Raw genomic sequence first — 15166 nt, 5'->3', positions numbered from 1 at the left:
ATATTTTACCAATAACATGCCGTTACCATGGTAACGCACTTTTTGCCACTGCGGAAATATGTGTCTTGCACATTAACATATTCAGATGAACATCTGTACCTAATTTCATAAAAATTGATCACAAACTGTGGGAGGAGTTCGCGACGCAAGATTTGTACCAATTTTTGCCCATAATATGCCATTACCATGGCAACGTACTTTTGGGTACTGTCAAAAAATATGTCTTGCACATCTACAACCCAAGGCACACATCTGTGCCAAGTTTTATGGGAATCGGTTGAAAACTGAGGAAGTAGTTCGCGACGCAAGATTTGCAACGGACCGACCGCCCGACCGACCGCCCGACCGACCGCCCCACCGCCCGACCGTCCGCTGATTCCTATATACCCCCTTCAAACTTCGTTTGGCGGGGGTATAAAAATAAAGAGCAAAAAATCTCAAACAAGCCCAGAGCATCATGAGGATATTGGTGCCAGTATACGATTTATAATGCCTTCAGTTTAATCTGATTAATAACAGCACAGACAAAGTGTGCAGAGATTTAACAAACATCAATGAATAACTTGAATATCAAGACAAGATTTTCATATGAATTAAATGTACAATGTAGGACACTTACTGTTTAATTTATGTTGTATGGTTATAGAGTTTTCAAAATATTACATTTAGGACACACACTGTTTGAGTTGTTCTATAAAGTTTACAGCTGTACATAAAGACATTGACAAAGTGCTTTGAAATCATTTTATATCTACAGAAAAGTGTGTTAAAATTCAAAAGTCCAGAATTCAATATTAATGTGCACAAATAACACACAGACACACATACAAACAATAAAAACAGAGAAACACAACAGCGTTTTCTTCAGCCAGCCTGTAAACCCTCTGAACGATCCCTCTCCATAAACACGCAGACATAACACTGTCAAATGGCCATCAAAATAAACATACCCGAATAAACATACTCTAAAATCATGAACTTGTGCTTGATTGAAACATTACATTTCAACATCCGTTTCACTGTTTGATTTTCCTTTTTAGAAGTAAAACCTAACTGATGCACAAGTTTTCGAAAACAAGGCTCTGAGGGACTAACTGAGTGCACACACTGCTCAGCCACTCACACATGCATGTGGCATGCACATACTTTGGGATTTCATTCCAATCAGCCGTGATTACGATAACGATAGCCAATCACAGCCAATGACGACCAAAGGGATTTGGATAATTGCAACAAAGGGGACACTGAACAAAAACAACAACAACAAATGAATATAACACAAACAACTGACCACAGTCTCTTCTGAACAAAGGCAATATGATACAAAAATAATCAACAAGAACTATTCATAGAAGCAACCCTTGTACTCTTTTTTTAACATGCCAATCAAATTCCAAATATTTGTATCAATCATTACTGTAGTGATGTCATATCAATATTTTCAATTCCACAGTGCTAGATTCACTCTCTTTAAGATGGGATTTCTTGCCCCAAACAATGAACACTATTGAGTCATGTCTGTCATGACAAGAACAGGAAGAAGAAATTACGGAACGCTAACTTCAGGGACAAGATTCCAATATCTGTGTCACTCAATGACATGATGACATCGTCTCCGGGCAAAAATTTAATGCTAGTGTGATTAAACGCACGGGCATGAGTCACACAAGTCTGATTGGATGCTAGTAGTATGCATTATGGACTCCCCTTATATCATCAGATGAGTATGAATGGTAGAAGGGCACTAATTCCATAGACTATCTTGAGATAGTGCCATTTGAATCTCACATCATAAGATAGATCACAACATCAAGTACATGTATGTATATGACAAGATTTAAAGAACTCTAATAAATGCACACCTACCAACCTCTCTGACTGGAAAATAGGGATGATTTGGCTCAAAAGTAGGAAAGAAAATGCAGTTCCTATAGGAGTGTGTAGTAAAATTATCAAGAAAAATTTGAAACTCCTTTTGAAACACCAGCCAGAAATGGTCGAAATCAGATTCCTTCCTCCAAATTCAGAATGGTTTAGAGGTCTGCAAATATAATATCACTTCACTTCACTCTCAAGAAAAACAAACAAAGCAACAGAGGTCCAGAAATCTTCAAATGGGTTCAAATACCGAGATATTAAATCTAAGAAATGGGACAAAGATAATTTTGGTGGAAGGGGTCTGCAGTCACACAACATTTCGTTTTGGTTTTCAAAAGGACAGATGACAGCTAAAGGTTGATAAATCCTTCACACCAGGTGCATGAGAAATGTTCAAAAGCACAAAATCTGTATGGTCAACATGCACAACATCTGTATGGCCATGGCACCGTGGGCTAATTTGTTGCTGTCGTTGGCAATCGAATTTGGCGATGGTATCTGGAACCATGCTGATGTGAAACGCTTGAAAAGATATGCATACAACCCTCCACCCTGTATGATGCAGTTTTCTATACTTTCAAAGGGATAACAAAGGGAGGCGACTCACATTTTCCGCTCCCTGCTGTTGGTTGCTTGGGCTGTGGGGTCGTGACCCTGGGTTGCCAACTTGAGGAGCCTGGTCGTCCTGGTTGACTGATTGATTGCTGTCTCCCATTGCTGCATAAATAAAGTTATCAGGCATTACTCTTCTCAAGTCAAGTCTACAATAACTAGCCCTATTATTTACAAAATATTTTGCCTTTACCTAAAAAACATTTGCAATACATTTGTTTAAGTGGACAAATATGTTTGCCAGTTGTTATTTGTTTGTTGTTGATTTTTTGTCTTCCATACTAACTGCTTTAAGAGAGATATCTGATACTTGTACATCACACTGTACCAGATCATTCATTAAACTAGAAATGTCGCTATGGCGACTGGTATGCCTCCGCCATAATGCATGATTCTCCTAATAGGTCTAGATAGTACATGTGGACAATGGGTGATTACATTTTCACAAAATTGGCAAAATATTAAAATGACAAGCTTGTCACAAATGTGTTGAATGTTCACCTTCCTTGACCTAGGTTTAATTGGATGAATAGGAGAGCATGTAATTGGAATTTGAGGACTTTAATTTGACTTTGACCCATTCATACGTTTATGCATTGAGTAATTTTCAAGGTATGGAGAAAAAGTTTTGTCATCCATCTGAACATAATTAGACTGGTCAGGCAGCTCAGTTTTAGAATATTTTAAATCGATCAAACACAATGTTGATTAGTGGCTTTAAACTGAAGTTTATGGGTCTAAAATCTGTAATATTATAAAAATATTTTATTTTTGTTATATCATAAGGACCTTTGTGACCTTTGCCCCAAAATACCACTGAATATTTGTCTTGTCATACTCTACCCTCACACCAAGTTAAATGTTCGTATCTCATAGTATGTAAAATACTGTACCAAAAGTTTTTTTTCACAAAATAACCTGTGACCTTTGACCTTTGACCCCATGACCCTAAAATCCAAACAAAGTATTATCCCCCCAGGATATACCCTCATACCAAGTTTGATGTAAAACCGCCACACGGTTCTTGAGGCATCGACAAAAACAAAACGGGACGGACGTACAGACGGACGTACGGATGGACGGACGTACGTACTGACGGACGGACGGACGGACGACCCGAAAACATAATGCCTCCGGCCACTTCGTTGGTGGAGGCATAAAAAGAATTAATTGTTTAAAGCACTAATACAAAAATGCAACATTCATTACTTTTCTACCTTATGTAAATACGAACAAAGTGTGACAAAATACCCTGGCAGCTAGAGAAATATCACTGGGCATCCACAGTGATACACTTTGGACTGAAATGGGATAAAGGTTTTAACCCTTTACAAAAAATTTCTCAAAAAACCCAAACAAACACACACACACAAACAAACAAACAAATAAGACCAGGAAATGCAGGATTCTCACATGTATCTGGGATGAAGAAGTTGACGGGGGCACTACTGGCTGGATTCGGGAACGTCTGGAAGAGACTGCTGGCTCCACCTGCCTTGGACAGCGATGACTGACCTTTGCCCTTGTTTAGCACGTCCACATAATTTCCAGGTCCTACAAAACGGAGAAGAAGAGATTTGTGATGGAGATTCATCAGCCGACAGTCAGGTTATAACAACTTTCAAAATGGTTTTCGTGCAGAACCACCACTCCATCAAAACTTTGTTGACAGGTGATGCTATTTCATCATACAAAAACAAAAAGATATCCCAATATTACTACATTGTATTATCATATTTACTGCACACAATCTGAATTCAAATGTCAATAGAAAAACATACCATCAGTACCTGCAAATTATGAGCCTGAAGAATGAACACACACACAAAAAAAAATGAAATCATAGTGCATATGAATCAAGGGAAACACCACAAAGTAGCTTCAAAAGTTACGGTAAAATAGTCACTTCAGCAGCCACTTACAGCATAATTCATCTATTCTAACCAACAATTCAATCGCATATGAAACATTTCATCATACAAACGTCACCACACATCTTTTCACAGCACTGCGTTACATTAAAAATCATACCAAATTTCCTTGAGAATTTGTTGGGTCCTGTGGGCGGGGCACCTGCTGCTGGCTGTGGGACACCGGAGCTAGTGATCCCGCCCGGAGGAGGTGCACCCCCTGCTGATGAGGGGGGCCCAGGAGGGGCGGAGCCTTCGATCTCTTTGTCGGAAGGAGGGGGTGGGGGAGGCCCACTGTCCTCTTCCTCTGTGGCATTGGTGTCTACCCACTTCTTCTTCACTGGATCCCACTCAATCTATGGTGGCAGAAACAAGCAAACACAATAAAAACACACAAAAAACAAACAATGACTGCCTTTAAACAAGACTACAGGTTTCTTATTTGTTTGCTTTGCTTGATAATATATAATATTACCTGACCACAATGATTTAGTGTTAAAATTAAGTAAAATATTTCCATCTACTTTCTACCTTGATTTGTTGAACTGTACAGTTAAGAAAAAAAAATGTTGTTGTTTTTTTTCACAAGCAATCAAGAATTTGTGGCTGCAACTCACTGTTTTCTTGGTGTCATCCGGTAAGTGGATGTTGGAACCGCCAATCTTCTTGTTGAACCATCTAAACCAGCCACCACTTGTTGACTGTCGAAGCAACAAGTGAACAGAAATTAGCCTGGACTGCTCAAAGAACCATCCACAAGAATCAAACAGACACTATACAATTCCCATACCACCACATATACAGATAGAGCACATAAAGGGGTCAATATTTCCAAAGTTTTAGTCTCATGAAACTAATAGGGGATCTGCTGAGATAATTGATATGTTTTGTGTAAAACGCAAACGGGTGGTATCACTTTACATGTACTTCTGTCTAAAAGGGCAAGGACATTGCTTTGCTATCAGTAAAAACAACAGAACAACCACTTCAAAGCATAAAGTCTGATAATACTAAAACAGCTTGCTAGTATGGCACAACAATGATACATTTTCTTACAACTGAATTTTCTTTATTTGTTGCCTATTGTCTCAAACCAAAACTAAAACAACAAACCATCAAACAAACAAGCAAGCAAACTAACAATTCAACTCTTTCTTTGGTACAATTACATACATGATCACCTATTATCATCACACAGCAGTTGTGACTGCAGTAACTGGATTCACAGAAACCATTTTTCTACGACTTTCTCGTATGAAGAAGAAGTTGCATTTCAATGAAACTATCCATGTTTGATTTGCTTGATTTTAACCCATTTAGCAACATTCATTTGTCATTCCCACACATCTGCTGCAGTTCTTACTGTTTTACTGTGTTTATACCTCACTGTAACTGTCCTTGTACTGTTTATACCTTGTTTTGTGTATATTTCTGTGTTCTGTTCTGTACATTTTATACATACATGTATGTCTATCATTGTTTGTTTTTTGAAAGATGTGAAATAAATTGAATTGAATTGAATTGAATTTGATCACAGCATGGATTTTCACTTTCTATTTCTAAGAAACACATTTACACATCACACCTTTGGCTTTGCTGTTGATGCTGCTGATTTGGTTTCCTTCGGCTCAGGTTGCTTCGGCTGCCGGAGGTGCGTGGTACTCTGAGTGGATGCTGTGGACCCTCCGGACATGGTCCTGGCCCGGCTCCGGGTCATCGCGTCCGGCGAGTCGGGCGGAGTCAGGGTCTTCTGGGGAGATGGAGGGCCTCCCATGGAGTCCATGGTGTTGGTTCGACCACGTCCCTGCATGTGTGACTGAGAGTAAAAACACATGCAAGGGAGAATGAAAGACTGCCTGTGGTATTTTCTTACCATCAAAGTTGACTGTCATGAATACATTCTTCTCATATCTTGTGTATGCATGTGAGTGTGCATGGTGAGCCCAGAAACGTTAAACTTTTTAATATTAATATTGTCATAATCACATTTTGCACATTAACCTATTTGGGTAGTGCATGCCTGGTGTTTGCTTGTCCACTCTTCTCTTATTTCTGTCTAAATTTTTGCTGTTTTTATTATTCATGTCCTTGTTTTTTTCTACTTTCTTTACTTCTCATAACCTCCTCTTCTCTTATTGCATTTGTGCCTACAGCACTCCACAGAGCGAGTTTGGCATGTTATACATCATATCAATTATCATCATTAATAAAATTAAACTATGGCCACCGTTATCATTGCAACACACAATATTTTGATCTATGAATTTGACAAAATAAATAAGTAAACTATAGTAATCAATGTAAAGAAGAATTATAAAAATCTTGAAACAGATGCTTCAGTTGCTGAAACTCAATGATGACGAACCCCTCCCCTAACAAAAATGAGAGACACAAAATATCAAAAGTTATGATAGAACTTGGCTCTGTGGCTGCTTACCACTCTGTGGAAGTCAAACTGTGACGCTCCGCTCTGTTCAAACTCTGTGGTGTCTGTGTCAGTCTCCGTGTTTGTGGTGGTGCTGTACTCGCTGAAGTTGCTCCCAACGGAGGCTCCCAGATCCTGGTTGGCTGCAAAGTTTTGGCTACAGATAGAAAATTAACCAGAACACAGAGGTGGAATGAAACAAGAGTTGCTCCTTGTGTGCTCTTGACAACTACCGCAACTTTTGAATTATAAAACCGTTAGGACAGAAGCCTGAGAATAAGCCAGTACACCAGGTGGTTTAAAGGAACATATGCAACATGGAACAACTCTCCAATTGAAATCAGAGTAAGCGCAACTTTGGTATTCTTGGCCATGTTCTGTCACTCAGTCACAAAATATTAACTTATTATCAATACAGCTCAAATGTAACAGCATTTACACAACTAACATTCAATTTTTTTTTTTACTTGTCAGCTGAAGAAACTCAGAAGTGGCACCAAAATTAGCTGATGAAACCTGGAAGTGGACCTCCCAACTTTTGAAAACATAGCGGTGATAACAATAACGCTTTCTTTGTTTTTAGACTCAGAAGTAAACGAAAACAGGAAAATATTTACTGTGATATTGGTACATCATAATATCTAATATTAAACACCAACACAGAAAAATTAATCTGGTACTTGACAGTTCTACTTGACAGTAAAGGACAATTTACTAACCTCATTGACGTGGGGTTGTATGGCTGGTATGCCCCATACTGGCTGGTGGGGTACTGGTGCTGTTGCCCCTGTGAGTTGTGGGTGCCATCTGCTTGTAGGGGTGGCTGCTGGTGTTGTTGTGCATCTTGTTGCAGCTGTTGCTGGCCAATGTCGTAGAAGGGCACTTGCTGCTGTTGGCTGGGATCCTGTTGGCCCGGGTCTTGGTACTGGTTTTGAACTGAAAATGAGAGGAGACCAACACACAGAGGCAAATAATGTGGCATCGTCACATAAAACTTTGGGAGTAATCAACAGACTTCTAAATTCCTGTGCTAGCTAACTGGAAGGATTCAAATCATACACATAACATAAAATTATTGCTCCAGATGACTGCAACAATTCAAAGCACATAATTCTAATACACTGTACAAGAAAGCATCAAGATCTCAAAAAAAACAGTTGTTACACAGATAACACCACTACCATTGTTATCATCATCATCATCATTAGCATATCATCATCATCATCATCATCATCATCATCACCATCACCATCATCACCATCATTACCATCATCATCATCATCATCACCATCACCATCATCATCTTCTTCTTCATCATCACCATCACCATCACCATCACCATCATCCCAATCTTCATCACCATTCTTTCTTCGTCTTCATCCTCTCCTCTATCTCTTCCTTCCTCGTCACCATCATCATCGTTGTCATGGACACTGACACCATCCTCATCATCACCCTGTCATCTTCTATGGAGACCTACCTTGTTGCTGGTCATAATACTGCTCATAGCCCTTGGCTGCCCCGCCCTGATCCTGCTGAGACTGGTCCTGCTGGAATGCACCCTGCCCATCGTAGGGGAAGCTCATCACCCCTTCAGACATCGCTTGGACCGTGCCATCCGTGCTCTCCCCACCCATGGTGCTCAGGTTGGAGGATGATTCCACCCACGGCATGGGGGTGCCCGATGAGGATGGCGGCTTGAGTTGCCCCTCCTTTGAAGGGACAAAAAAGGTAGAGCCAATCAACAATAATGTATCTCTATAATATCTGTATAATGTACTTTATACAATATCAAAAGAAAATTGAAGTTTAAAGTAATAATAGTAACATTTCTGTAAGTTTCTATCCAATGAAGATGGTGCACAAGGTCATCATGAACAAGAAAATAATGCCTTCTTCACGATTTACAAACTTTGTGCTAAGGGCTTTACTCACATTGATCTGCACCAAGATGTTCTCCAGAGGTTTGATCCAATGCGGCTCTGTTATTTCCCTCAGGTCGTGGTACTCTGGATCGTGATGTTTTAACCTGTGTGAAAGCTGCAAAGGAAGAGAAACACAGAGGATGGTGTTAGTGGAGTCCTCGTAAAGAGCAGTATAAATGCAATGGCTGGACAAATGCTATCATCTATGAGAGCAGCACTGAACTGTGTACATACTAAGTATATTATATCCATCTATCCATGTGTAAAAGATGGTGGCCCTTCTTGGCTCGTTATGACGAGGAGGGGAGATGGAAAAGAAATGTACTAAGAAGGAAGGCTGACTGCCCTTCTTGTATGCCTGTCAGAGTATGTTTCCTGTTAAAAGTGTGAACATGTCACACAAACATACTAGAGCATATGATTTCAGAGTCAGAGCGTATGAGTTCTGCTCGAAGTGGAAACATCAAATCAACATTTCAATATACATAATTACTTATGTAAGTCTGAACATATTACATAAACATTAAAAAACTAGAAATGTCGCTATGGCGATTGGTATGCCCCCGCCATAATGCATGGTTCTCCTAATAGTACTATGTCTTGGCAACGTGTGATGATACATGTAGTTTCACATAATTGGCAAACTACTAAAATGACAGGCTTGTCACAACCCTAGCATGTGCACTCAAACGTTGATAGGTACCACTTCACCCACTCATACATATATATGCCAAGTTTCATTAGGATACCTCAAACAGTTATTTAGTTACGCTGTCCACAAAACTTGATTACGGTCAGACGGACAACCCAAAAACATAATGCCTCCAGCGACACTTCGTGGCGGGGGCATAAAAACATAGCAGAGCATATGATTTCTGCTAAAAGTGTGAACATAACATACAAACACATCAAAGAAAGTAAGAAAGCGGGAATCGTTGTTCGCTCACCTCACACAGCTGACTGACCAGAGTGGCGTTGTAGTAGTTGGCTGAGCACTGGATCGTGTTCGCGATAGTCTCACAATATCTCAGAGCCTGTGATGAGAAAATGGGACATGAGAGCAATGCAATGTAACAGAGTCATATGAGGTACTCTAGGACAATTCAGACAATTATAAGCACAGGCACACACATAAACACACACACGCACAAATAGATGAACAATGTCTCACTAAAGATCGTATTCCAATATTTCTGTTTGAAAGGGACATATCTACTTTCATTTTTCTTTCTTACGTCTTTCAAAGTAACATCGGTAATATGAAATTGTCACATCAAGAAATCAAAGAGAAAAAGTTCCGAAAGTCATTCCAACAAGGTGTAAAGGTTACTGAGCAACCTTTCATTTATGCCATAATGGTTAAGAAACTCACTCTGTTATTTTCGAGATTTTCTTGTTTTGTTTTCGTTTTGGGAGGGTAGGTGTTATAATAGAATAGTTATACCTGAGAAAGCTCTACTTGATTCAATTTCATTCAGATCACCTACAGAAAAGCTGGACGTTGGAGCAACCAAACATTTTTCACCAGTTAGATTCACTCCGCACTATAGACGCAATACAAATCAAATATTTACAGTCTACCATGACACATCCCCCACCATCTTGGACAAAAGTCAATGAATAATAGCGAACGCTGTCTCATGAAAGACAAAATGATGATGAACCAACAATAAGCTGAAATTGTTGAAACATCACATGCAATTGCTGAGTGTGTACTCTGGGTCAGATGAACTCTGACCCAGGATGAACTTTGACCTCACCTGTGACGTGAAGCCCAGGTCTGCCAGGCGGCAGGCGTAGATGAACTTGTACGGCTGGAAGTTCGGGATGAGGAAATGCTTGTTTGCCAGCATCTGGGCGTACTCGTAGATCTCCGTCAGCTGGATGGCTGGGTTGGTAGCAAACTTGCTGAATGGCAAGCTGAAGACAAAGGCAAGGAAGGAAATGAAAATGAATTCAAATATGGATATATAGCATTTCTGTTGTCAACATAACGCAGGTTATTCAAATTCATGAAATTCTTCCGTTGAGATGTTTTCATTGTAACTGATTGACGTCGATGTAGGGCAATTTGTCAATCAGTTGCAATAACGCAGGTTTATGTTTGTCTCATCTCGTACAGCAGTGACACAGCAATAATGCATACACGAAGAAATTACATGGTCAGTACACAATATTCTATTAGATCATAATCAGCTTCTTGTAATACAGAATGCTGATTAGTTAAAAAGAACACTGACACAACAAAATCTTGTTGTAATAACGTAACTTTTCTTGTCCAAAAAGCTCAGTTTAACTAGTAAGTAAATAGTCTGTTTTAACATATTGAGGATGAGTCCCGAGTATACTTGGGCAAGTGTCTATGGGAAATGCGTGTTGTAGCAAAATCATTGTGTCCTCAACGGGTTAATGAGAACCCATTCTACAACAGTCAAGTTTACTATAAACACTGTAACATCATCAAACTAATTGACATTGGATCTTGGTAGATTTTTTGGCCTAACTAAAATTTGTCAAATTGATTTTGGTATTAACAGTATTAACAGAGACTTTCATTCCCTCTTCCGATCCAAGTTTCAGACCCAATGGGCACCCGATACTTAAAAAGGTGGCATACAAAAGAAAAAAATACATAATCAAGCCAAACAACCATAAATCTTGCTCCACTAAAATCTTGAATACCACATGGAGCATTTCAAGCACAGCGAGTCAGTGTACACAATTGCCTTTTGGGAAATAACAAGAGGAACAGCAGCACCTGATATACTCTTTTGATCACATGATCACTGACTTGATCACATGATCACTGACAGGATCACATGATATGCCCACATTGTATAAAAGCAAAATGCATGATGTGAATATGCTGGTGCTAGACAGACACTCCAAAAAGCAGGGTCTAGGATTTTCATTTCTAGACATATGTGCCATTGTCGGGGAAGAGCGTCAAAATCAAAATACAACAGGACAAAGCTGTTTGCCTCACTTGTGACTGGAGCCGAGAAGGACGATCTTGGTGGTTTTCTTGCTGTAGATGCCGAAACCAATCTGAGCCATGAGATAGCAGAACTGTGATGCATGCAGTAAGCCTCTCGACGCTACAACAAATCATATGAAAAGTGACAGGACAAGATATAATGTGTCGATTAGTCGGGAGAATGTACAATGGTTTGAATATTGCTCTCAATTATGAATCAAATATATGATTTCACTCAGCAGTATGGCTTAGCAAATTTGAAATTAATAACATGATTACAATGATAGAATTACGTGAGAATCAGACAGACATTAATCCTGCATAAACTTAAAAATAAAAAATCACATATTTTGCAGCATTTCATAGATTACAACATTACAACTACATGGTAACTTGCATTAAAGAAATTGCTATGGCTTTCCTTTCACCAGCTGACACTTTATCCTCATGGCCTAGTCTTTCGAAGGGGACTAACAGCAGTTGTTCCCTTGCTTGCTAACTGAATCAGTGGCTATGTGAAAGAAATCACATGTAATTCAATTCAATTTATCTGGACGCATACAAGTATGTGTTAAGCCCGCTACACACTATACAACTCACGACCTTACGACGAACAGATTTGGATCCGAAATAAATCACAATAGCCTCAGGAAAAACATGCTTGGTTCAATTTTAGATCCAAAGTCTGTGGGTTGTATAGTCTGAGTCGTATAGTGTGCGGCGGGCTTTAGAGTGAGTAATTCCGTCAAGTAACTCACCCAATGAGTCTCCCAGTGTCAACACACTCTTGTATCCTACATCTGCACTGCTCGTCAGGTTGGACATCACCATGGCCAAGTGAGGGCGCCAGTCACCCCACTTCTCATCACTACAGCTCTGTTAAGGATAATGACAATGGACAAAAGTCACTGCACAGATTTGTTTCCCCCTGTCTTCTTAACCCACTGAAGATGAGTCCCGAGAATACTCGGGCAGGTGTCGATGGGAAATGCATGTCATAGCAAAATCAGTCCGTCCTCAACAGGTTAATAGTCTGGTTCAATTTGGAGACGAGGTATTGCAGATGATGAATGCAGATGAAGAGATTTTGCTTTGTTAGAATAATAGAATTTTTAGAGTGCTTGTTTTTGTAAGATATGATATATATTACACATTTTGACTAACTATAAATCATGTTCATCTTGTTCAAACTTGGAATAATATGTGTCTCCAGCTTCATGAAATGATACACGAGTTGACAAAATGTCATGTATGTCAACAGAAACTTCTCCCATCCCACGTCCACAGAATACATAAATGTGGAAAGTTGGGATAAGGTGATGCTATATGATGTGGTTGGTGATGCTATATGATTCAAATTTGAACTCCTGTAAGTGCCAAACAAGCGGGTACATTCAAGAGTTTGTATGAATATATTTCAGACTGCCCCCCCCCCCCCCCCCACAGCGGGCTGAGGGTCAAGCTAACTCACCGTGACAGCTGCAGGCTGTCTGTCCGACATGAGTTGGTACAGGGTCTGCAGGGGGTCATTCATGGGCAGGCTGTTGGCAAACCTGGTTGAGACATGTCAAAAGAACATATAATTAGGCATAGAAGGTCATGATGACAGTCATTTCAAGTTGAGAAAGTTTTAGGCTAATGCTTTCTCGAAGCACTCTCTGATGAATACAAGTTCTTTCCGTTACATAACATTATGACATAAGAATAAAGTCTCTGTACTGTAAAGATGGAGAAATTATTCATAAACACACAATGTGAAAATGTGTGTGATTTTTAAAAAAAAAAAGGTGTCTAGTGCAATAATTTGGGGTAATGCTGACATGCTTCTCAGCTGCTCGTTGAGAAGACCATTTTGCAAATGATTAAATGTGAGTATATGTCCACCGTTTGATTTAACAAGCTCAACAAAATTTCCTTCAGAATAATAACTCTCTTTCAAAACATGCTGATGAGAGTTGTTTTGAGTATGGATGAATGAGTGTTTCTCACACTCCATCAAACCAAAGTGTCTTCTCTTACAGTGTCTTCTCTTACACTGAACACTCAGAAAGTTATCCTTAATCTCAATGATATAATTGCCACTGGTTAGACTACTGCATATGAAAAGCAGGCATGTCATGTATCTATTACAATGGACTGTACAACATCTCTGATGTAAGGAGTTAAGATAATGGAGTGTATCCCCTGCACAGCATACCTTGTCATGACGCTGGCATGTGTCCTGTTGTCCATCTTACTGGCCAGAAGAAGGGCGTGGCCCCACAGTCCTCCCTTCATCGCCCACTCCAGAGCTTCCTGGTGGTCAAACGAAACAAAACAAAATTAAAGCACAGCCATGACTGGGAGGTCTGCATGGGATCTTAGATGGACTCATGGAAGGACACAATAACTTTCCTTTGTCTCTGGAATAAAAGAAAACTACAACTTGGTACACACAAAACCCACTAGGAATGAGGGTTTACAGACATGGTAGCATGGAAGGGAAGCCAAATCGAATTGATCTTTATTTGCTGCCCACTGAGTTACATTCCAATACCACACTCATGCAGGCCTGCCTGAATAGAATTGCTCCTCGGCGAATATGTGAATGGAAGCGTATGCTCATTGTTCAACCGCAGTCCAGATTCAAGTCCAGTCAAGATTCTTCGGCTGCATTCAAAACTGTACACAATATGTTATTTGAATTTCTGAACATATCCAAGTTGGGCCCGCTCCCCATTGCATCGTCCCCACACTACCGCTACTTTAACTTAACTTGATCCATCCAAGTTTCACACAATATGAAAGCTGAAAATTAGAGATTTATGTTAACACTCATATAACACTTAGTACATGAAACAACATCTACAATAATTCAGATATAAGCCAATAATAAAATCTGCGATTCCACAATCTAAATATTACCCAATGTTTGAAATCTCTATAATCATAGTTCATACTTTGTACAAATGCCCATGCAACACAGTGGGCTCACAACAAGGTCACTACATAAACAGAGATCACAGTTAGGGACAAATATCACAGACTTGGGTCCAGATAGACAAGGTCCAAATGAACTCAAATTTTCCAAACTGACCTTCTTCCTTCCAAACAGTAATAGTTCCCGGAACCGATGGGTCTGCTTGCTTGGGTCTGGTCCTTCTTTAGGTTTGGACAAGTGTGACAATAGCAGGGAGCTCTGGTCCGTGACATCATCCGTTGTCTCCGCCTCTACTTCCTCTCCCTGGGATACGTCCGTCTCCACGGCAACCCTCGTCGTCATCGGGTGGTCCGTGAGTAGTAGGTCTGAGATGTCTGTTTCCACCACAGTCTGCCACATGGGAGAGGAAGAGAAATAGCGAAGACATCATGTAATTGATGCATTCATAGTAACTATACTGTCAGCAAACTTTGCATTATATTCAGTCAAACCTGTCTATAGCGGCTACCCAAGGGAGAT

The 15166-nt window shown here is 39.9% G+C and overlaps 1 protein-coding gene across 1 annotated transcript in view; it reads right to left on the bottom strand.

Moving 5' to 3' along the window:
• Window positions 1-15166, bottom strand: part of LOC139721369 (uncharacterized) — a 39337-nt gene that overhangs the window by 8663 nt on the left and 15508 nt on the right. The window contains exons 11-26 of the mRNA XM_071632686.1: window positions 14804-15037; window positions 13925-14022; window positions 13199-13280; window positions 12486-12603; window positions 11737-11848; window positions 10511-10670; window positions 9698-9784; window positions 8761-8865; window positions 8306-8537; window positions 7545-7761; window positions 6838-6982; window positions 5986-6216; window positions 5018-5101; window positions 4522-4756; window positions 3904-4044; window positions 2486-2595 (exon numbers count right to left, since the gene is read on the bottom strand). Coding sequence (XP_071488787.1) covers window positions 2486-2595; window positions 3904-4044; window positions 4522-4756; window positions 5018-5101; window positions 5986-6216; window positions 6838-6982; window positions 7545-7761; window positions 8306-8537; window positions 8761-8865; window positions 9698-9784; window positions 10511-10670; window positions 11737-11848; window positions 12486-12603; window positions 13199-13280; window positions 13925-14022; window positions 14804-15037 — 2391 coding nt within the window. The remainder of the gene's footprint in view (window positions 1-2485; window positions 2596-3903; window positions 4045-4521; window positions 4757-5017; window positions 5102-5985; window positions 6217-6837; window positions 6983-7544; window positions 7762-8305; window positions 8538-8760; window positions 8866-9697; window positions 9785-10510; window positions 10671-11736; window positions 11849-12485; window positions 12604-13198; window positions 13281-13924; window positions 14023-14803; window positions 15038-15166) is intronic.

Source organism: Diadema antillarum, unplaced genomic scaffold, assembly GCF_040938485.1.
Source record: "Diadema antillarum isolate AM-2024a unplaced genomic scaffold, OU_Dant_1.0 scf00000141, whole genome shotgun sequence".
In the NCBI taxonomy this organism is placed as follows: Eukaryota; Metazoa; Echinodermata; class Echinoidea; order Diadematoida; family Diadematidae; genus Diadema; species Diadema antillarum.
This window is presented reverse-complemented; position numbering and strand designations above follow the sequence as displayed.